The 22726-nt window shown below is 31.8% G+C and overlaps 1 protein-coding gene across 1 annotated transcript; it reads left to right on the top strand.

Moving 5' to 3' along the window:
* Positions 1-456: 456 nt before the first annotated feature.
* Positions 457-17992, top strand: snsl (snustorr snarlik). The gene is made up of 4 exons (XM_065501602.1): positions 457-525; positions 6880-7181; positions 16969-17055; positions 17134-17992. The coding sequence occupies exons 2-4, from the start codon at positions 7094-7096 to the stop codon at positions 17709-17711; spliced, it is 753 nt and encodes a 250-aa protein (XP_065357674.1). The 5' UTR covers positions 457-525; positions 6880-7093; the 3' UTR covers positions 17712-17992.
* Positions 17993-22726: the final 4734 nt, after the last annotated feature.

Raw genomic sequence — 22726 nt, 5'->3', positions numbered from 1 at the left:
GACAATGTAATTATTATTGTACCAACTAAATTTATTACAAAACAAAGATTTTAATGATTGAATTAACAAAATTTATGTTTAAACTAAACGGAATTGAATCTGTTTCATATTAGTAAAGTCTTTCTAAGCTTTTGTTCTCTTGCGTATTTTGGCCTTAAACATTATTGGCATCACTGCTACCAAAAAACATACTACATCGTGAGTATTGCGCATGCTTAACGTCATTACGTGATATTTTATTTAATATTTATTTTTGTTGTTGTTGTATGCTGCTGCTTTCTGTTGTTGTTGGTCTGCCATGGTTTACGGTTCGAGTGGTAACTCTATTTTGTTTTGTTGTATGAGTTGAGGCCATATGAAAATTCGAAAATAAAAAAACATATATTTTTGTATTTTGGCATTTTTTTGTAAAGCAGTCAACTAAAATTTTATAAAAAATATTTACTATTCAGTTAACGATTAAACGTGCAAGAGTAAAGTTTCGAATAGACAAAAAGATACGCAGAGAAACGTACAAAAAATAATGTGAGTGCAAAAACGAAACGACAAAATCAAATCAAATCAATGAAAAGAAATGAAATGAAAATTAAAATAAAACAAATATTAAAATATAAACAGAAATCGGAAATAACTAAAGAATTTAACAAAAAAAAAACGCAAGAGTTTTTAAACAATTTTAAATTGAGTTGCCAACACAAAAACGTCAAGTGGCGCCAAATATGTGAAAACAAAAAATAACGAAAATATTTCAAAATTTCGTAAGCATAATTGCAGGAATTTTATGTGTTCAAAACAATTTTAATATATTTAATTTAAATAAAAGTTATTTTTAACCTATGAATATTTTATTAAAAATAAAATTAATTAATTAAAACACAAAACTAAAAATTCAAAAAGATAATAATCATAAAAAAACATAAAATTTTAAATAAAAAAAAAACATCAAAACAAACAAATCTTTGGAATGCCAAGATTTATAAACAACCCAAACTAATTTCAGTTATTTAAATATTTAAATTTAAAATGTATTTGTAACAAGGCCATAACAATTATTACCCACCAATACATTTATAAAACCCCTTTAATAACGATCAAAAATAATTTAAAAAATAAATAATAAAAAAATACCAATAAAAAGAGAAAAAATCGTAGTTTAATGTAAAACTAAATAAATGAACAATATTTATTATTGTTTGTTAAACCTACAAATGAAATAAAAGTGAGAGTGTTTGGCAATTGTTTAAAACCATTTTTGAGCAGCAGTGAACTAAATAAACAACAACAAAAAAACTTGATTCATACAACGTTTTTTTTTTCATTATTTTTTTTATTTATTTCTTTTACGTTTTGAACTGACCAACCTCAAATAAACCACAAATAAAACATGTTTAACACTATTCAAGCCATTATGGGTCAATGAAACGATATTTATTGATTAAACGCATAAATCAATAGAATGAGTTTGTTTTTTTAATGAAATAATTAATAAGCTGTAGGGTATTGTTGAAATTTAAATTTAAAATTATACAAATATTTTCTAAGTGACCAGATTTCTTTCACGTGTTTTGGATTCTGAAGAAGTATTTATTGGGTGTCTGACTTAAAATCCGGGATTTACAATAGTTGGCGTAACTTTTGAACGTGTTTTTTTGTTTTTAAAAACTTATATGTCATTTTGAAGGGTACATATCGATGGCTTTATATAGAAAGGTCGTATCTCGTTTTAGGTTTATATTAAAACAAACAACTTTTCTAAAAATATTTTTTTGATATATTACAAATCATAGACAACAATTAGATAGGTAACTGAGAGCCAAAAACCTAAGTCTGTTGTCAAAAACCTAATTCATGAGAATGTATTGCATGTATTTTGTTATTGTATCACCCGTATATGTGAAAAGAGAGTAATTTTTCCATATATATATCCCAGCAGTTCTAGGAGACAGTACCGAACTAGTGATTTTACCCATCATTTAGGGTGGGAGCTAGTTACTTCAATAGCCACGTGACTAGTCATTTTAACACGGGCATGTCATAGGCAGGGGGTCAATTGTCTCTTTTTGATTACAATCGGACTGTCTAATAGCTGGTCCAAAGTAGGCAACGCATTGGATTCACAAACTGGTTACATAGCGTCAGTTACCTTGCTAGCTTTGTAACTGGTTACTTGATCAGCTACTTGACTAATTATTTTAACATGTGCATGTCCTAAGCAGGGGGTCAAGTGACCCTTTTGATTACAATGTGACTATCGGATAGCTGATCGAAGGTAGTCAACGCTTCTGGTGGGTAAAATAAACTGCAGTACAAAAAAAAGTTTGAAGTGACTTCACCATAGGTTACTAAGAGACACTAAAGTGACTATTGACTTCATGCTATGTTACATGCGATATCAGTATACTTAAGCAAAAATAAAAATAAACTGTATGAGAATTATATTAACACAATTTGTAAAAAAACAGTTTGTACGAATTACTCACAAAACTTTTAAAGTGACTACACTCTCGATTACTTAGAGACACTTAAGTGAGAATTGTCTTCACGCTAGATTACTTGGGACGTATAAATTAACCAATTGTCTTCTCTCTGCACTACAAAGTGCACACACGTGTCAATTGACCAAAATATATAAATTGGAGTCAGCCAAGTGATAAGACATTTGTGGCAATTACTGTCTTTAAGGGATACATTGACTACTTGCTTAACTGCTGGGATATTACTCTCTCCTTCCGTTCTATGTGTTTATTCTATGTTACAAATATTTATTTGTTTTTTCCAATTTCACTTTCTGATATTATAGAGTTTTTTCCATCTCCTGTAAAGTAACTAAAAGTTGAGATACGACCTTTCTATATTAAGCCATCGATATCAGTCATTTATTCTCACTTATGGTGTTTTCTTTTCTGACACAAAATGTTGCCTACCCTCATAATGTGGGGGTAAAAAATGCACCATTTATGTCAGAAAAGAAAACACCATTAGTTATTGAACATTATAGTGTAATGTTCAACGTTTTTGCTTCGAAAATGTCGAATTTTGTGCCAACAAAGCGTCATTTGCGGGAAGTTTTGCTTTACTTCTTTAATTTGAAATAAAGTGCCGCTGAAACACACAGATTGCTCACCAAAGCTTATGGTGAATGTGTTCCATTGATTTCAACGTGCGAGATATGGTTTGTGCTGTTAGGAAGTGATCATTTTGACACGGAAGACAAATATCGCCCAGGCCAGCCAAAAAAGTTTGAATTGGAGGCATTACTTGCAAAATCATTGGCAGCTACTCAGACAGCAATTTCAAAACGTTTTAGAGTAGCGGGATTCATCCAAAAGCTGGAAAATTGGGTACCATACGAATTGAAGACGAGAGACCTTGAAAGACTATTTTGCAGGTCCGAAATGATGTTTGAATGCTATAAAAGAAAAACATTTTTGCACCGAAACATTAATTGCAATGAAAAATGGATCAATTACGATATCCCGAAGCGTAAAAGATCGTATGTGAAGCACGGCTAACCAGACGAATCGACAACAAAGCCAAATATACATGGTGATAAGGTAATGTTCTGTATTTGGTGGGAGCAAATGGATTCTTTCTATTATAAGCTTCTGAAATCTCGTCAGACCATCACAAGGAACCTGTACCGAATGCAACTGATTCGTTAGAAGCGGGCATTAGCCGAAAAACACCCAGAATATGCGGCCACATGTTCAATACCTGTTAAAAACTATTTAGAATGAAGCTGTTGGGAAGTTTTGCCTCACCCGCTTTATAGTACAGATCGTCACCCGCCCGACTACTATTTGTTTCGATCGATGCAGAACGCTCTCTTCACAGAGAGAACTTCTGTTCTCCCCTATTGGCTTTATTCGTTCTTGGCCTCAAATGATGAGCAGTTTTTTGTCGCACGGAATACATATGTTGCCAGAAATATGGGAAAAAGTCATAGCTAACAATGGTCAATACTTTGAATAAATTTATATTGCACAAAAAGCTAAAAATTTGAAAAAATACTGCATTTTTAAGTCGTAAACCCAATAAAAATATTTGAAAATGTATAAATGCTTCTTGCACTTTTATCTATCTCAGTAGTACTAAATGATCAAATTAGTTCCGGATATTAAAACATGATAACACCCACTTTGGCCGATAGCAAAAAAAAATAATCTATATGGAACTACTAAAGTAAGGGTCCGGTTTGTACAAAACATGAAATAACAATAGAGGATTAACAATTTTGAACACTTCCTGTGCGAAAAATATAGCTCTAGTAAAGGATATACATTAGGGTGGGTCGATTTTTTCACGAAAAATCGTATAGCAGAAACGCATTCTACGGAAAATTCTAAGAAATTTTCCTCAAGAAACCTTAGGTCTAAAATCAAATCCTATCTTGCGCATTTCGTCTTTTATCCAATGATATTTCAGTATATATTTGATTTATTGGATAAAAGACGAAATGCGCTAGATAGGATTTGAATTTAGACCTATGGATTCTTGGTAATAATTTCTTAGAATAAATACGATTTTTCTCATCCTATCGATCGATTTTCCTATGAGAAAATGAAGTGAAATTTCATAATTTTACAAAAAAAAATGTGATGAAAAGTAGTTTGTTGTTGTACCAGCAGTGGTTGCTCGTTGACAGTCCTTGTCGTGGGAATGTTGTCGTTTGTCTATAGCTTTCTTTACATTTTCACTTTCTTACATGATCAGTATGAAATAAAATAATAACAGTTGTTAGTTATTTTATTCCTTCCGAAGTTCTAATTTGCCGTCTTCCCTTACCTACATTATTCTATCGATTAGAGGCTCTTCAACTTGGAGACAAGATGCCCGTATTGGTATGGCCTGTTTAGAAATTAACTTGAATCCACCATACATTTTCAAGGACCAATGAGAAAATAACAGTAAATGTCATTCTCTTCTAGTCCATATACCATATCACCCTTCGAAAGACATCCATTCATTCAGTTACCTCTAAACGGCTTCTTTATGGCCGTTCCAGTTGCCGGGATAAGCACGAACTTTTCATTATAACCTCAATATTTTCGGATTTCGCTTTGAACTAAGAACCGATTAACTCGTGATTAACAAAACACTTCTTCACTTCACTCCTCCAAGGTCTCATTCAATTATTTGCTACTACTCTAAACTCATCATTGTACCCTCCTAGCATTTAAAGTCACAAAGTTTGTATAATCCAGGCGAAATTAAACCATCTTAAGGGCAGAAAGAGTTGTTAATTTGGTCACTCCAGTTCTGCATACCAAAAGTATGGTTTGTTTTTCGATCGTGTAAGAAGGTATTTACAGTTCCAAAGAATACACCGAAATATTTTATAGGGTGGAAGAGGGAGCGTTTCGAAGAATAATTCATGGATTTTTGCTATGAAAACTGCACATGTGTGTGCTTCTACAAGGTCTCGCATTTTCAAGCTACGATCAACGCCATATCGTGATTTTGTTTAATTGTTTCGGATTTAGCGACCTCAACTAGGAGTCCAGAACTATCAGCATCTTCCGTTGGGTTGAGCGTTCGATGCCCACCAGAATCTCTGAGTGTATCTTCAGACAAGCAAAAAGTTTCGTAATTTGTGTTTGTTAAAAAAAAGTCACGCGGTAGTCTGCTATCAATGGCTGTCAAACACAAACTAATTTACGGAGCTTATTGAAATTTGTATAGGAGATAACTAACAGATGCCTGTTGACATGAGCAGTGTTGTTCTTTCAGTTAAGAGGCGGTAAATTTAAAAAGTCACGAACTACGAACAACGTGAATTTGCCTTAATTTTGTATAGTTTCAGATACGAATTAAGTTTTCTACGATTTGCCCTTATCTGAGTTAAAACAAAAACAGCCAGTTTTTATATCTGGTATTAGTCAGTTGGTCTAACTGCTTTAATCAACACACTTCTAATGTTTATGACACCTACTTAGAAGATATCTTTTAACAAGTCCTCCATAAATACTATCAGTTCGTATTTCCGCTTCCATCATTAGTCTTCGTCATATTATAAGATCAATAGTTATAAGCTCCAGTTATACACTTAAGCTCTTAAAGTTTGTCACAGATAATCATATAAAAAATTTTAAAAATAACATATCTTAGATTTATCTAACAAGATCCCTTCTTTATTCAAATCAATAAATGAATCCAATATCATTCCGTTTGTAATTTCTAAAATTTTCATATCCGACCACATAAATTATATATTTTTGATCGTTATATATAGTGAAGTCAATCGACTGCCAAATAAATTACAACCATGGATGATGAATGATGGACCAATATATCGGAAAATTGCATAAAATTTACCCACAAATGAGATATAAACAGAAAACCACAGATTTTTTTACCTTTTATATCTCGATTACTAAGTCATGACAAACTGTTTTGATATTAAAAGCAATTAGCAATAAATAGTATGTAGTAGTTCATAAATAGTACTGCAAATTCGACGATATTTCATAGATATAACGATTTTGTCTGACTTAAATTCGACCAACTTATTGATACGAAGTTTCGCAATATAACTTTACTTATACTATATACTTATTGTGAAAAGTTCATAATCTTTGCAGACTTATTTAAAAATTATAGATGACTAATCTGTTCAACTAAGTTCACCCAAAATAAATGAAATAAATTAAATACTCAGGCTTGTCTAGTGTTAAATTAAGTTAAGTTTAACATGTTAAACTAGCAGCATAAAAACTTGTTTTATTTCCACTTACAAAAATAAAATTAAACAAAGTGTATTACTTGGTTTCTATAACAACATGTTGCAACAATGGACATTTAACCCAATTTTCATAGGCGATGTTAATAACCTCCTTAAATAACCAACCAATTGCCTTCTGATTTTACTTTCAATTTCAGTTTTTATTCTTAATATCACCACCAACCTCACATCACATCACTACTATTACTACAACACTCCTGGCTCAGTGTCTCTATCTCTTCTCTCCTCCTCTGGTTAATTTGGCCAAATGTTTTGCATGTGTTTATTTTATTTGTAAATCACTTAAAAACTTAATTAAAATAATAGTGTTTTATTTAAATTCTACCAAATTAAATTATAAATGTTTTTAACATGCTGCAAAGTTCATCAGCATCGCGTATTAAGAGTCAACTTCATGCTGTCAGCTGCTGTTTAGTGCTTCTGCTCTTTCTAACACAACGTAAGTATGCGAGTATTTTTAAATATAATTAGCTTAATTAATTGAGGTACATCTGACACTATTTTAACGATCATTTGCAAGTAAGTTTGTGTTATTATACCCTACACCATCATAGTGGAGAGTGCTATAATTGGACATATCTCCCATATAAAGCCCACTTCCGAAATTAAAAAAAAAAAATATTGAAATTGGTCGGTCTATACCGAATATACTTTCTTACTTGTTTTTATTTTAAATCCAACTGTATCTAATGTGTCAAAATACAGCAAATCCATCCAAAAATCCCAATCCATTGGGTTTTAGTAATTTTAGAATTCTAAGAAACTCGCATATGATACCTGGAACAAAAAAAAAAACTGAATCTGAAAGGTTACCAGAGCCAACTTTTACACTCTCTATATACTATAACTGGCGAGGATCAATTAATCAGAAAGTTTACGATAGTGGAGGATTACATTATGACTGACCTCTTGCCTGAACCTATTGTATTATTGCGAAGTCGATTAGGCGCATTTACTAAGCTGATAGAACGAATTCGCTTACTTACTTTGTGATCACTGGATACTCTACCATAAAACATGGAATGCGATTTGGTCTAATGTTAAATTACTATTGTAGAAACTGTCGTAATGAATAGGAGGAAGAGAAAATGTCGCATTTACTTTTCCAATACTCACTAATTGCTAATAAGGCGTCTATCTCGCATCTCTATAAAAGCTTTCCAGGAGGAGTCTTAATATATGAGTCTTCAACTCTGCATGTCCAATTAACACATACACTAGTCATCCGAGTGTTGGTCTATTTAGTTTCAGAATCTCCCTTGTATTCTCTTGGTTTGAATTTCCCCATAGAATGTCGGTCGTTCTGCCGACTGTTGAGTTCTGCCATGTTCAGATATTGCCCATTCTTTGAGTACATTTTTAAATCTTGAGAAGAGTTTAACATTTTCCAGGATGATGGCATCCATTCATGGTTTCTTTTAGAATAGTTTGCTCTCCTTTTTATATTTATAGCTTCTCATGATATTCACAATTAGAGTTAGAATTGGAGTATCTTATTTATTACATTGTAAAACGTTCCATGATTTAAAAATTTAATTTCCTAAAGTTGTATTAACCGTTTGATTATCCGTTTAAAAATACTAGTTGAAGTTTTATGAATAATTTCCACATTTTTCATTTGCTACTCACTAAAGTATGTATATTCTGGATCGTTATAGATAGTGGAATCGATATAGATATGTCCATCAATACGTCTTTCTGTTTCGACTACGAATGAAGCAAACCCGATCAACTATTGTTGAATAAACCTCGCGAAAATTCTTAAGGGTTTCTCTGCTTTAAAAATTCACCAGCATTAGAAAGCGTGCTTTTATGTTTTTATAACGATTTGAGAACAACAATGATAAATATATATTTGCAATATATATACAAGTATACTTTTTTAGTTTGGCATTTATCGCGGTTCAAATTTTATATTAGAATAATATACAATCGTAAACAACTATTGAATAAAAGAAAGAATATCTCTAAAAAGCTATCTTTGATTTTTAATATGATTTCTCCTATTGTACATTTAACAACATATTAAATATTCAGAAATCGGACAACAAATTGTTGAAATATGCCTAAAAATATATTGATATCAAAATATTAAATTAATACTAATTAATCGAGGAAAATGTTAAGAATTTATTCCAAAATTATTCACCCCTATCGGCAATACCATGTGAAATTTTGTTCCCATGAAATATCCATTTCCCTCGAAGAGAAAATTTCTATCGTAATATTCCCATGAACTTTTCATTCACAATAGTTAATTTTGTTCGTAACAGCTGTTTATTGTATACAAAATAAAAAAGGGGAATTTTTTCACGTGAACAAAGTTGATGAACGAAAAAAGGAAAAGGGAAAATATTTCATGTGAAATATTAATTCGCGATAGGGGTGATTAGTTCTAAAACGACTGTAACCAGAACCACTTCATTCTTTGATAAGAACTAGTTAATTAGAACTAGTTACACAATGATTCTAGACCAGTTCCATAGACCATAAACTAGTTCCGAAGAAACCTCAGGGATCCATTAAAAAACTTTGATTTTGTTTTGTAAGAAAATAAAATTTATTTGCCAAAATAATTAAATTGAAGAAAAATGCAATATAAAATGTTGCTGTTTAATAACGATGAATTTGAAAAATTAAAAATATTATGGATTTAGATGGATCTATTAATCAAATTGCATTAGAACAGAATTGTATAATAAAATCAAATGCAACAAACGCTAAATATAATAATCGATAAGTCAGTATTTTAACTGACTTTTTTTGTAATATAATGAAAGAAACAAAAATCTCCTTAACTGGTTCCCGGAATTAGTTCTTAGTATGACAATTTCAAACAAAAACAAGTAAGAGAGCTATATTCGGCTGTGCCGAATCTTATATACGCTTCACCAAATTATACTTTAAAATAATTTTTTTTAAATATTTTTAGGTAAACAAAATTTAATTTTTTTTTAATTGTTTTTCAAAATTTTTTTTTTTTAAATTGTTTTTTAATTTTTTTTAAAAAATTTTTTTTTAAATTTTTTTTTTTTGGGAAACAAATGTATGGCAAAAAAAAATTTTGATGAAAAAAAAATTCGGGTTAAAAAATGTTTTTCCCGATTTTGACCCATTGTAGGTCCAACTTACTATAGCCTTATCTACATCGTTGCAATGGACTTTGAAATATCTATCATTAGATATCCATATTGTCTATATTAATGACTTAGTAATCCAGATATAGATCAAAAATAGGTAAAAAATCGAGGTTGTCCCGGTTTTTTGCTCATATCTCCGTTATTTATGGACCGATTTTGCTGATTTTAAATAGCAAACTTCTCGAAAGCATGTCTGACAGAATTATTGTAGATTTGGATCCCGAAGATATCTGGTGTCTTCAGAAAATTGATTTCAACAGACAGACGGACATGGCTTAATCGACTCCGCTATCTATAAGGATCCAGAATATATATACTTTATAGGGTCGGAAATGAAAAATGTAGAAATTACAAACGGAATGACAAACTTATATATACCCTTCTCACGAAGGTGAAGGGTATAAAAATTGATGGAAGAACTATTTTTAGTAGTGTTTATAAGAAGGTGTGTTATTTATTTATCTCTTCCGTTGAACTAGTGCCTAGGATGAAATTTAAAGTAAAAATCATTGATTAGATAACTAGTTCCAAATCGTTCCAAGGAAGGTGTACTGAAATCAGAACGAAAATTTCAAACATCGACAAACTAGAATGAGTACGAGTACATATTTTCTTTGTCGCATTACCCTGTTATGATAGGAACTGAATTTAAAAATTTTAATATTATATCAAGAAGGAGATAATCTGGCAAACTATTCAAAAGTTGTTAGAAATTTTAATTTACGTATTTTGAAGCCACAAATTAAAAAATATGAACTTTAAACCCCTGGATAAATCAAAATTCTTGTCACTAAACCAAAAACGGATATTTAACCAAAAAAATAATTGAAAACCAAAAAAAGTATTCTATTGTGGACGGCACTTAAAATTTGTCACAGCTGAACATAGCGCTTATACTTCATTTCGTTTATTTAGGCTTGAGTGTGATTCACCTGGTAATTTCATTGAGCTGTAATTTCGTACTACTACATACTACAACTTGAAGTCCACCTCTACTTCAACGCCAATGTTTGTTTTTTGAAATATATTTTTTTTGTATTCAAGAAACTGGTTTATCTTCTTTATTTGGACTTTTGAATTTTGTAGCATTAAAACAACAACGACAATACCAATCAATACCGGCACAATGTGTCAAGGTCGTTGGAATAAATTATATTTTTTTCTTTATAAATATTTTGATACACAAGCAAAACAAAAAAAAAATTATTTAGATAAATATGTTTGGAATAGGGTTTGAGACAAGTTGCAAATTTAGAATGGGTTTTAAAGAAGTGTCAAGGGTTCATAAAAGAGAAGAGAATATATTCTGTGGTAATGAGTAACGAACATTTGTATCTATTAAAACCTTAGTTTAAAGTCAATTGAATATGATCACTGATTACTAATTTCTTAAATAATATTCTTCGATTTCTTCTTATACTAGGAGGATGCGTAAGGAAATTTCTATAATCATTAATTGTCATTGATCCTATAAATTTTAAATGTTTGCTTAACATTTAAGAGACTGTAATTTTCAACTACAAGTTTATTAAAGAGTTTAACCTTCAACAATCCATCACCACATATAATAAAGGCTACAAAACATAAAACATTATACGAAACCAAAATAATATCCGATCACCTGCACTTAAAAGTTACTTAAATATTTCAACTTCCTCTTTAAAATAAGTATATATCTATGTATTCAGTTGAAAAACGGGTGTGATCTTTTAGCCGAAAACACTCAGAAACAACATTTATTTTTAGCAAACAACTCCAAGTAGTTAAAATAAAATTTCAAACCTGGCCTAAATGTTTCAATACGCGTATGAGTTTGAAGTATTTACGCTTTTATTATTTTTGTCGCATGTTGTTTCCCTCGACTTGTACTTCATCTGCTGTTGTCAATTTTAAAGTTACATAATCTTAGTTTAGCTTTTAAGGCCTTTATAAAACCAAGCCGACCAAACGACTGATCAACTGCAAGATAAAAGCAAACTAAGAAACGCACCAACTGACTGATACATTAACTGCCTGCTAAACTACTGATCGTCTTTAAGATAATGCAAGATCAATTGCTTAAACACGTATGTGTGCGTGTATCAGTTAATCAATCAACTTTTAAACATTTTAAAACCACCAATTATTTTTGGGAACATATTTTTTTTGCAGCAGTTACAGCATTTAACTAAATAACAAATGTTTACTTCATATATTTACTTAAAATATTTACTCGATTGCGTATCAAATACTTTTATTCATTTGCATATAGAAATTATCATTATTATTCACATTTGGACAAAAATAAATAAAATAGTTTTTTTTTGTTGTTGTTGCATTTTAACACTTTTTTTTATTAATGAAAGCGAAAATATGCCAAATGGGTTGGTCTCAAACGGAATAATAAATGTGATTTTGTTAGTTTGGGTGTGTATTTGTAGTTATTTGTCGTTTAAACTTAGTTTAACATTTCTAAGGGGTCTAAAGAGACCTAGTTGGGTCAAATGCAGTTGTTTAGCATAACATTTTTTTTTGATTGTTTGTTCTCCAATTTTTTTCATTTTGATAATTTTAACGAGTTTAGCTCTTGCTGTATACGTCTTAATTGTTGATCTCCTTCTATGAGTTCAAATGAAACCATCTTGCATTCAAGTCTATATAAATTGACGATGACGCATTTTGGCTCTTCGTCATACCCATAGAGAAACATAGAGCGGAAGCTAGAAAAAAACCAATTGAGAAAATTTCTCAAAATAATCACACATACGAGTGATCATAACATAAAGGAAGTAGTGTTTAATATTTGTCTCTACCGTGTAGGTTAGGCTAGGTAATCAGGCAGCCATCCAAAACCTTCGTCTAGTACAGCTCACTTGGGTCCAATGATCGTTCCCTTTGTGATACCTGAAGAGAAATTAAAAAAAAGAAAGAAGAGAGAAATAGAAGTAGAAGAAAAGGGAAGTCTATAGATTGAGTCAGAATGAAATTTGCAAGAGAAGAGTATTGATGGAAATGGGAGAAGTAGGAAAAGTTATTAAGAATTCAAAGAATTCAATTACCGCTGACCATCATGGGACAGTTGCTGGCTTACCATAAGGTGCAATTTGCATGTTCGGTCTTATCAACCACCTGCTTTTCCTAATAAAGGCTGCACCTTAGTTCCTTCACAGATAACCCGGAGAGGATATTAAAGAATCGCTCACCTAAAAGTCTAACACGTAGTTCACCCAGTGCCGGCCAATTACAAAATAAGTGTAGGATGGTATCTTCCTCATTCTGAAAACTTTTGCAGAAGTCGTGATAAGGTAACACAACTCTTGTAGCATGGAACCGAAAGTGCAATGTCCGGTGATCATCGCCACCATATTTCTGAGTCGTATTCGTTGTAGTCGAAGTAGATACGACGTGCGTTTACAGTTCAACGCAGGCCATATCATCCTCGTAATGGCACATATGGCTTCGTTACCCCACCTCGTTTGAGTAAGTTCGTAATATGCGTCATGTATCCGTTTCTTGCAAGTTAATAATGGAATTCCACAAAGGAAGTCTATTTCGTCTTCCGACATCAAGGCTCCTATTCCCACCAAGTAATCAGCAATACAATTGCCTTCATCGTCCACGTACCCATGTGAGTACAACTGTCAAATGTCTCGCCATCTCATTTAAGGATTTCCGGCATTCCTGGACCATATTCGATGTTGTATAAACACTTGCCAGGGATTTGATTGCGGCTTTACTATCAGTATATATATAAGGATATCTCTACCAGATACACTGTAATATCTGAGCCAGTTGGCCGCTCTCCTAATGGCCGATAACCCGGCCTGAAGAATGCTGCATCCATTTGGAAGTCTAAAGGACATTCTTATTCCAAATTCAGGAATGTATAATCCACCGCCTACTCTATCCCCCTTTTTGGACCCATCCGTATAGATGAATAGCCTCATTGCATCAATGGACAGACCATCAACAGGTGCCATACTGAATGAGATTGAGAAACCGAAGTTCCTCAGGAAAAAGGGTTTGGGGGTGCAGTAATCAATATGATCAGGAAGATTATGTATACTTCCTATTATTATGCAAGCATGTCCATAGGATCTATAATGTAATGCGTTGCAGGCATTGAGTCTGAAGGCCGTGTTCAATTCCTGACCATTAGATCTACTCGAATGCAGTTGAGTAGAGTGAAGAGCAACTTCGTCGCGGTAGTTCGCAATGCTTCTTTTATCAGGATTGCCATGCTTCTTAATACCCTCTCAAAGAATATTCGATTGGAGGCTCTGTTCATTGCCCTCCAACAGACAGAGACCCCTCCACCGTGTAAAACTAGATTGAGCTTTCTATGTAGAGTTTTATAAATCCCCAGAACCCAGAAATTATTTCGGAGGGCCCTTCTTTGTCTTCCTCTCCTTAAAATCGAAAACACCCAGTTAATGAACATGTCTGATCATAATCACGGCACTATATTTGAAACAGTAAAACGTTTTAGAATGAAAGTGACAGTAAAGCGGTTTATTGTTGGCAATCTCAGTAGTTTTAATGGTACCACTAGACCTACTTGAGTCGTTTTGATGTCGAACTTACTATTATCTTTACTAGTAGTTGTCTAATCCAAAGCTATGTAGATAGTGTAATTGGTTACATCTCCATTCGGCAACAAAATTGAGCTGCTGCCTGAGAAGTTCTGGGGACGGTATCATTATACCTATGTTACTCATCTACCAGAGCTTGGTATTTAGTAAAATCTAGTCTAGATGGAATATCTAGATTGCACTTACCTTTCGATTTATGTTCAGACTTGATAGCCAATTGCTGGCAAGTAGGGGTGTTTAGATGTAAGGGCAGCAGGATATTGTAACTTTTACCCTCACTGCCTGAGAGGTGGACTACAGTTTCTGGCTGTTTTTTTTTTATTTATTGATTACATGTGTTGGTTCCACGAATAGGCACTGAAGGGTATCGAAGATACATGCAATGACGGCATACATTACAACCAGACTGTATCCTAGCGTCGGAAGGGAGACGGTAACCTTAAAAGTGAAGGAAAGTAGAAAAGGGGAAACAAAAATTAATTAAAAAGGGTCTGGCTTAGGGAGGGGGTTGGATGACATTTCTTCGCGAAGACTTTTCAATTCTTCATCTACAAATACGACAAGCTATTACTAAATAGATCTAATGAAATTTTTTGGGATAAATGACAATCTTACAATGCAAAACACACATTTTGGGGTTCTCGCCTCATTACAACTGTTAAAAGCAATAACGGACTGGATGACATATCTAGAGGCCTACATACCTCAATAAGATTCCCGATCTAATTAACTTTGATGTAATCCCTTCACCGGACCTCTCATCAGAAGAATCGCCCACAGTTTTATCGTTATTAGAAGCTCCAAGCTAATTGTAAAACTATTGTTCTTGTTTCCCTAACAAGAAGACGAACTGGTTAACGTATAAAATGTATGTTAGCTCACATTTGCCACAAAATATCTCATTGAAAAATGATCATGAAGTATAATCCTCTGTCGATCGATATTTTAACAAACGTTGTTAAGGTGTCTACGCCCCCAGTCATCTTGCGAGATTACAGACATTCAAATTGTCCTAGAAACATGGAGTCTCTTATTAAAGAAAATAGAACACTCAACAATCGTAAAGTTTAAACTTAACAAGTGCAAAAAGCGTTAAGGACTAATAATGAATCAAATCTAAAAAATTATCTCAAAAACTTCTAAGAAAACAGATTATAGTCTCTGGAAAGCAGTGAAAAATATGCAATGCTCTACTGTATATAGTCACACATACTTCACGAGAATGGAGAATGGGCAAAAAATATCCGCTGGTGTACCTCAGGGAAGTATTCTAGGGCCGTTCCTATATATTTTATATTTTACTAGTATGCCTACGAGAGCTTTTCTAAGCATACATGAAAAACCCCTCAATAGCTTCCGAACAACTCCAGTCCCACATCGGCGAATTGGAAAAATGCTCTGGCCCACTTCCGAAAGTCACTTTAACGACCATAAAGTTTCATATAGAAAGATATCTCGCATCTATATTTCATAACGAAAATAACTCATGAATAACAAACAATTGAAATTTTAAAGGAAACTTGTTTCTGAACAAGCACTCAATGTAGGGTATTTATTGAATTCAATGCCAAAATTCCTAGAAAGTAGAACTCCTCATCACGGAGTAGGGGAACTACAGCCATTTTCTACAGCCATTTTGTCAATTTCTAACATATTGCGAAAATGCCAAATTGACTAATAGAATAATAAAATGCATTATTTAAATAATAAATCTAAAAACCACTTAGATTTAAAGATTTTACAAAAGAAACAGAAGTGTCACTGAATTTAATAGTTGTAGAACTAATAATTGTAAATCGGTTCCAAAAATGTTCTCTTTTAGATCGCATAGATGATCAAAATATAACCTAAACTAGACCTAATTTCATGGCGATCTGTCATACCTCCCATATAAGGCCCACTTCCGAAAATCACTTTAACGACCATAGAGTTCCATATAGAAAGATATCTCGCGCCTATATTTCATAACGAACGATCCATGATTAGTAATAGCACGCATATTAGGCCCATTTCCAAAAATAACTCATGAATAATAAATTATTGAAATTTCAAAGGAAACAATTTTCTGCACAAGCACTCAACGTGGGGTATTGTCGTAGGGTATTTATTAAATTCAATGCCAAAATTTCTAGAAAGTAGAGAGAACTCCTCATCACGGAATCCCCTACAGCGCACTAAAAAACTAAATGGCTTTGCACTTCAAAACTTCCAACATTCTAGAGTCATTTTGTCAATTTCTAACATATTGCGAAAATGTAAAATTGACTGACTAAATGATCAAATGTATTATTTAAATAATATATCCAAAAATCACTTAGATTTAAAGATTTAACCAGATGTGTTACTGAATTTAATAATTGTAAATCGGTTCCAAAAATGTCCTCTTTTAGATCGCATAGATTAGAATAATTGTATTAGACATTAAACAATTTATTTATCCAATAAATTATGTAAAATTTAGATTTAAAAATAAATTAATATCAAAATAATAAACTCATAATTTATCTTCTTACAGTTCAACCATCCGAAGCACTTATCGTTCCAAATGAATTGCCCTCAATTTTGTCACTGGTTTACTCCAACATTCCTCCAATTAAGAAAGGTCTGTTACAAACTGCATACAACTATACTACTATATACACTGATAAAATTTTAATTTCTCTCTATATTCCTTCTCCAGGTACCGATTCTCGTCTAGGTTTTGGTTTCCGGCTTGGTGAACATGCCGATTTTCAAGTACTACTCGAATTGGGACCCCAAAAAGAAACCCGGCCCATAGGAGACCAAGATAATTCCGATGGCTCCTCGTTCAACAAGAGACAAGTGAACAAGCGACAACAGTTAAGAGTACAACAAGAGATGTCTTCAACGGAGCGCTCTGCTGCCACTTGGCTGGAGAAATGGTCAAATGATGCCAACACTTCCAAGAAGAAGATTAAAACCACAAAAAAACAAATTGCTAATAAACCAGCTGAAATGCCAACCATGCCCCAGATGCCGGATCAAACTTTAAGACAATTACAAATGTTATACAAAATGGCCACAAGTTCAACGTCTGAAAGTACAGTCCCATCCACTTCCACCGAGAGTACTTTAAAATCGGTGGAAATCAGTGCTGCCACACATTTGCAGGAGAGATTAAAAACCTTTAAAGCTCCCGCCAATGTAGAAGAATTACAAGTTTTGCTGCAAAAACCTACAGGGAAAACAAAAACCGAAATCACTAAAGAACTAATGGATGTCAATTTGGAGAAGTGATTTCATTTCGTGTAGAACACTAAAACTTTTGTATATTATTTGTATGGTGGTGATATAAATATGTTTTCTTATACTCTTTTGTATGTATTTTAGTTAATTAATTTAGTTACGTTTCTTTGTATTATATTAGATATTGTTTTTGTAAATAAATTTTACTCGTTTGTAACACAAATACAGATTAAGTCCAAATTAGTTTTTAAATAAAAACACCCACAACGAAATTAACAAATAATAAATGTCCAATTTCATCAAGATATTAATTATTATAAGACAACTATAAACGTTCAATTCATTTTCTGGGAGGGACGTTGTATGGGAACTATGGCCAAATATTGCCCAATATGCAATGTATGTATGTATATGCAAAAAATCAAATTCATTTATTTGAAAACTAGAGAAATGCTGCCAATCTGGCAACTTTACACTCCTCCGGCTCATGTCAAACGGCTCACACGCTCATGCCTGTGTATTTCTTATAGGCATGATTGGCTCATAGACCCCTAAATCTAAGGCCCTAATTTTGTAAATCACATCACAAAGTGATATTTATATGGAAAGCAAAAACAAAATTTCAAAAATTTTTTAAATTTTGTTTTTGCTTTCCATATAAATATCACTTTGGTGACGTGATTTACAAAATTAGGGCCTAAATCTTAAAAACTTCATATAAAACAAGTAAGAAAGTATGGTCGGTCAAGCCCGACCATATAATACCCTCACCAAGTAAATGAGCAAAAACATTTTTCTTTTAAAATATCAATAATTTATATTCGTGAGTGATTTTCGGAAGTGGGCCTTATACGGGAGCTATGACCTATTATGGACCGATCACCTTGAAATTAGGTCGTGTGATTTATGTCTTAATGTAAGTTATTTATGTTGAATTTAGTGTATATACCAACATTTTGTAGGAGTTTTATGCACGTTTAAGTGATTTTCGGAAGCGGGAGCTATGACTAATTATGGACCGATCGTAACAAAATTTAGTGACATGAATTTCGTATATATAAAACTTATTTGGAGTGAAATTTGTGTAGATACATATATAAATTAAACATTTATGACCAATAAACTCCAATTTCGAGAGGACATTTGTATGGGGGCTAGGTGAAATAATGGACCGATTTCAGCCAGTTTCAATAGCCATGGTCCTTGGGCTGAAAAATTATATGTACCAAATTTTATCGAAATATCTTCAAAACTGCGACCTGTACTCTGCGCACAAGGTTTACATGGACAGCCAGCCAACCAGCCAGCCAACCAGCCAGCCAACCAGCCAGCCAACCAGCCAGCCAGACGGACGGACGGACATCGTTTAATCGACTCGGAAAGTGATTCTAAGTCGATCGGTATACTTTAAGGTGGGTGTTAGACCAATATTTTTGGGCGTTACAAACATCTGCACAAACGCATTATACCCTCCCCACTATGGTGGTGTAGGGTATAAAAATGTTTTTGAAGATGTCAGCCGCTCATGTCAGCCGCGGTGTTGCCACTTCAACAACCACACACAGCAAATAATTGTGAATGATTCTTGAATTCGATACAGTAACTAGTGGAGACAACCACCAGTAGATAAAATGTGTTAAGGCAGTGTCAATAGTAAATAAGTGAGTATTATGAAAAGGTAAGGCAGTGTCTTTTCAAAGAAATGGCTGTCAAAATAACAAATTACTTTTATTCACAGAGATTCATAAATAACGGTATTGTTACACAGATGGAACAACAAAATGTTTTCATATTACGCCAATTGTGAAGCTGTTCGTTTACTTAAATACTTGTTTTTTACGTTTACCAACACTGTAATTACTTGTCATAGAGAGACGAGTTACCAGAATAAAATATTTGTTTAAACAAAAATATTAAAATAAATTTTTTCTAATAAATTTTAAACTAAAATATTGTATGTATCTAATGTAATAAAATAAGAACATAATTACATAAACTTGTGAAATTTATGTCTTCAATAAGGGTGATCAAATAATGTATATTTTATAATAATAAATTTCTAAAATAATAATTTTGCAAAATTCAAAATTAAGCCTCTATTATTTAAATTTGTATCAACCCTTTTTATATTGTATCGGACGAATTATTTACGGATAAAAACAAATACTTTGGTACTACTTATTATTTATAATTGTTTCATTCCTTTAGGAATTAATTCTTTATAGCATTGTCAACGGAGACATATAATGTCATATACCAATAGATTCTTATTGAAGGTGATATAAAAAAAAAACAATCTCAACTCCACTGTTAACAGTTACATATTTTAAAAAAAAAATCGGTTTAAACTCTTAAAAATTGAGTTTTAATTAGCCGTCATAAAATGAAACTCATTTGAGAAGTTTTATTATTCCCGTCATAAATAAAACTAAACTTGAAGACTATTATTTTTCCTGTTATAAATACAACTCATTTGAGGAGTTTTATTTTTCCCATTAGAAAATAAATCTCGTTTCGTTTATTTTCTTCTTTTTTTCAATATGTTTCATTATTGAGTCTATATGATATGTGTGTAGTAATTTATTTGTTGAAGAAAAAAACAATATAACAATAAGAATTAAACAATAGCAAATTAAAATCCCACCTGTTTTTATTTTAATGACGATTTGTTCAATTGCAATGCAAGTTGCTTTTCAATTTGTAACGATCTGACCAGCGGCAAGTTTTAGGTGTCAATTTACATAAAATTAGTTTTATTTTCTGACGGAAAAAATAAAACTCCTAAAATGAGTTTTATTTTCTTGGGGGAAAAATAAAAAACCTTAAATGAGTTTTATTTTATGGCGGCAAAATAGAACTCCTCAAATGAGTTCTATTTTATGACGCCAAAATAAAACTCTCTTTTTAAGAGTTTCATGCGAACTTTTATTTTTGCGTTGAAAATAACTGTTTTAGATGGATTTTTATATTTAAAGTCACAAAATAACTGTTATAAAATAACTTTTTTGATATTACTTATCAAACCTGCTAATTTCATGTATTCAAATTAAATGTATTCAAAAAGTATCATTATAATTATTATTCATTATTATGCTTCATTTCATATATCTGGGTCATTTATTAAAGAAAATTCAAAAAGTACTTTAGTAGAACGAAAAAGTAAAGTTGTCATACACATTAACTGTGAAGAAGCTTTAGGTGATCATTGTGGAAATAGAACATTCGAGTTTGTTCCTTTAGATTATTCACGAGACTTCTAGAAGATGATGCAGTGTATATAAATAGTTACATCGAGTTGTGAATGAGTCGGTATATCGTAGGCACAGTTAGAGTTAAAATCAACTACATATATTACCAATGTATTCTTGTAAATTATAAAGTGTGAGTATTAAAAGCGAGTGACTATTAAAATTATTGTGTTACATTAAATAAGTAAAGAGTTGTTAGGGAACTTTTTTATTTGAAATTAAAAGTATCCAGTTTATTTAAAGGAAATAAACCAATGTTTTTAAAAGGTAAAAACGTAACAGTATTTCATATTTTGTGATCTACAATTTCACGAAGGTTTTCTATGAGATTTATATCGGGCAGGCCACTTCAAAATACGTACCTCGTTTTATTGTAACCACTTGGTATCAAACTAGGGGCATATTTTATTCAGCGTATAAGAGGACAAACGTTTTGATTATACTCTAGAATTAGGATATTAATCAAATACATTACAATTTGTTTATATAAGTTATTTAACATTTAGTACTATTTTTTATGTTGCAAAATAAAAATAATAAAAAAATTGTGTTGTTTTGAGATTAATAATAAAATCATAAATTAAAGCTTGAATCCGATTATTTTTTCAACTTGAATTAAATAATAAATAAAGGATTGAATTACACTGTATATTAAAGCATGAATTTTAATATTATTTCAACTTGAATTTCATTTTATGACAAGATATTATAATGTCTGAGTTGAATCCAGCTTTCCGGTTCTCCGCACAATACTATTGAATTCTATGTTAATTCTAGCCAAAATGCGAATTGAGAATTTTATCATAATTTTACCATAAGAAAACAAATATTTTGTGTTCTTTGTTGTTGTTAAATAAAATATTTTTCGTAAATTTATATTTACAATCACGGTTATAAAATACATTAAAATTTGTTTCCGCCTATATCAAATTTCAAGTAAAGAAGCGATTTTTAACCGCTTATACACTTGGTACTTCAACTAAACATACTGGCAGCACTACATTGTGCACAAGTATTTGTGATCTGGCAAGCCAAACGATAACATTCGTTTTTTGTTGTATTTAGTCCGTTTTTAGCTGTCAAACTCGCAAGACGTGTGGATTCCGTGAGAGTGTGTCGTTACAACAGAGTGTTTAATTAAAAGCGGCTGCAAATTAAAGTGCAGAAAGAAAATCAAATAAAAAAAACTAACAACTACCCATATAAAATCACAAGCATAATATTAATTTAATTATAAATAATTAAATTAGAAAGAGTCATTATTGAAACATAGAATTCAATGCAAAGTAAAAAGCCGCTCGCAAGCAAATTGGCAAACAGAAAATTAATAAAATTTACAGTAAAAAAAAGTGAAAGAAAATTAAAAGAATCAAAAAAGTTAGTTGGTATTTTGTTGGTAAAACAAATCAAATTGAAAAGTAAAGAAAAAAGTGTGAGAGAGAATAAATGAAATACAAAAAGAAGCTGCGCTGCTGGCGTTAAAACCTTTTTTTCTATTTTATTTTCATTGTATTTTGTTTTTGCATTCAGTGTCAGAGTGTGTGTGTGTATTTTTCAATGTGAAAAAGTGTTTTTTGCTACTGCTGTCAGTTTGTTAAAAAAGTAGTTTCATTTTTATGTATCAAAAAGTTTTTTTGTTGTATAGTAAACTAAACTTGGCCGTCATTTGAAAAAATAAAAAGAAATTGTTTAAATATTAAAGAAAATAAATAAAAACTGCTGGTGAAATTCTTTAGCATAATTTTTGCAAATTCTCTTGTTGTTGTGTTTGTTCGTATATGTACAAAGAAAAACACACCTGCTATTGTCACATGAAAA

The sequence above is a fragment of the Calliphora vicina genome, chromosome 2 (genome assembly GCF_958450345.1).
Source record: "Calliphora vicina chromosome 2, idCalVici1.1, whole genome shotgun sequence".
Lineage (NCBI taxonomy): Eukaryota > Metazoa > Arthropoda > Insecta > Diptera > Calliphoridae > Calliphora > Calliphora vicina.
The sequence above is the reverse complement of the archived record's forward strand: the minus strand, read 5'-3'. Positions and strand labels throughout refer to the sequence as shown.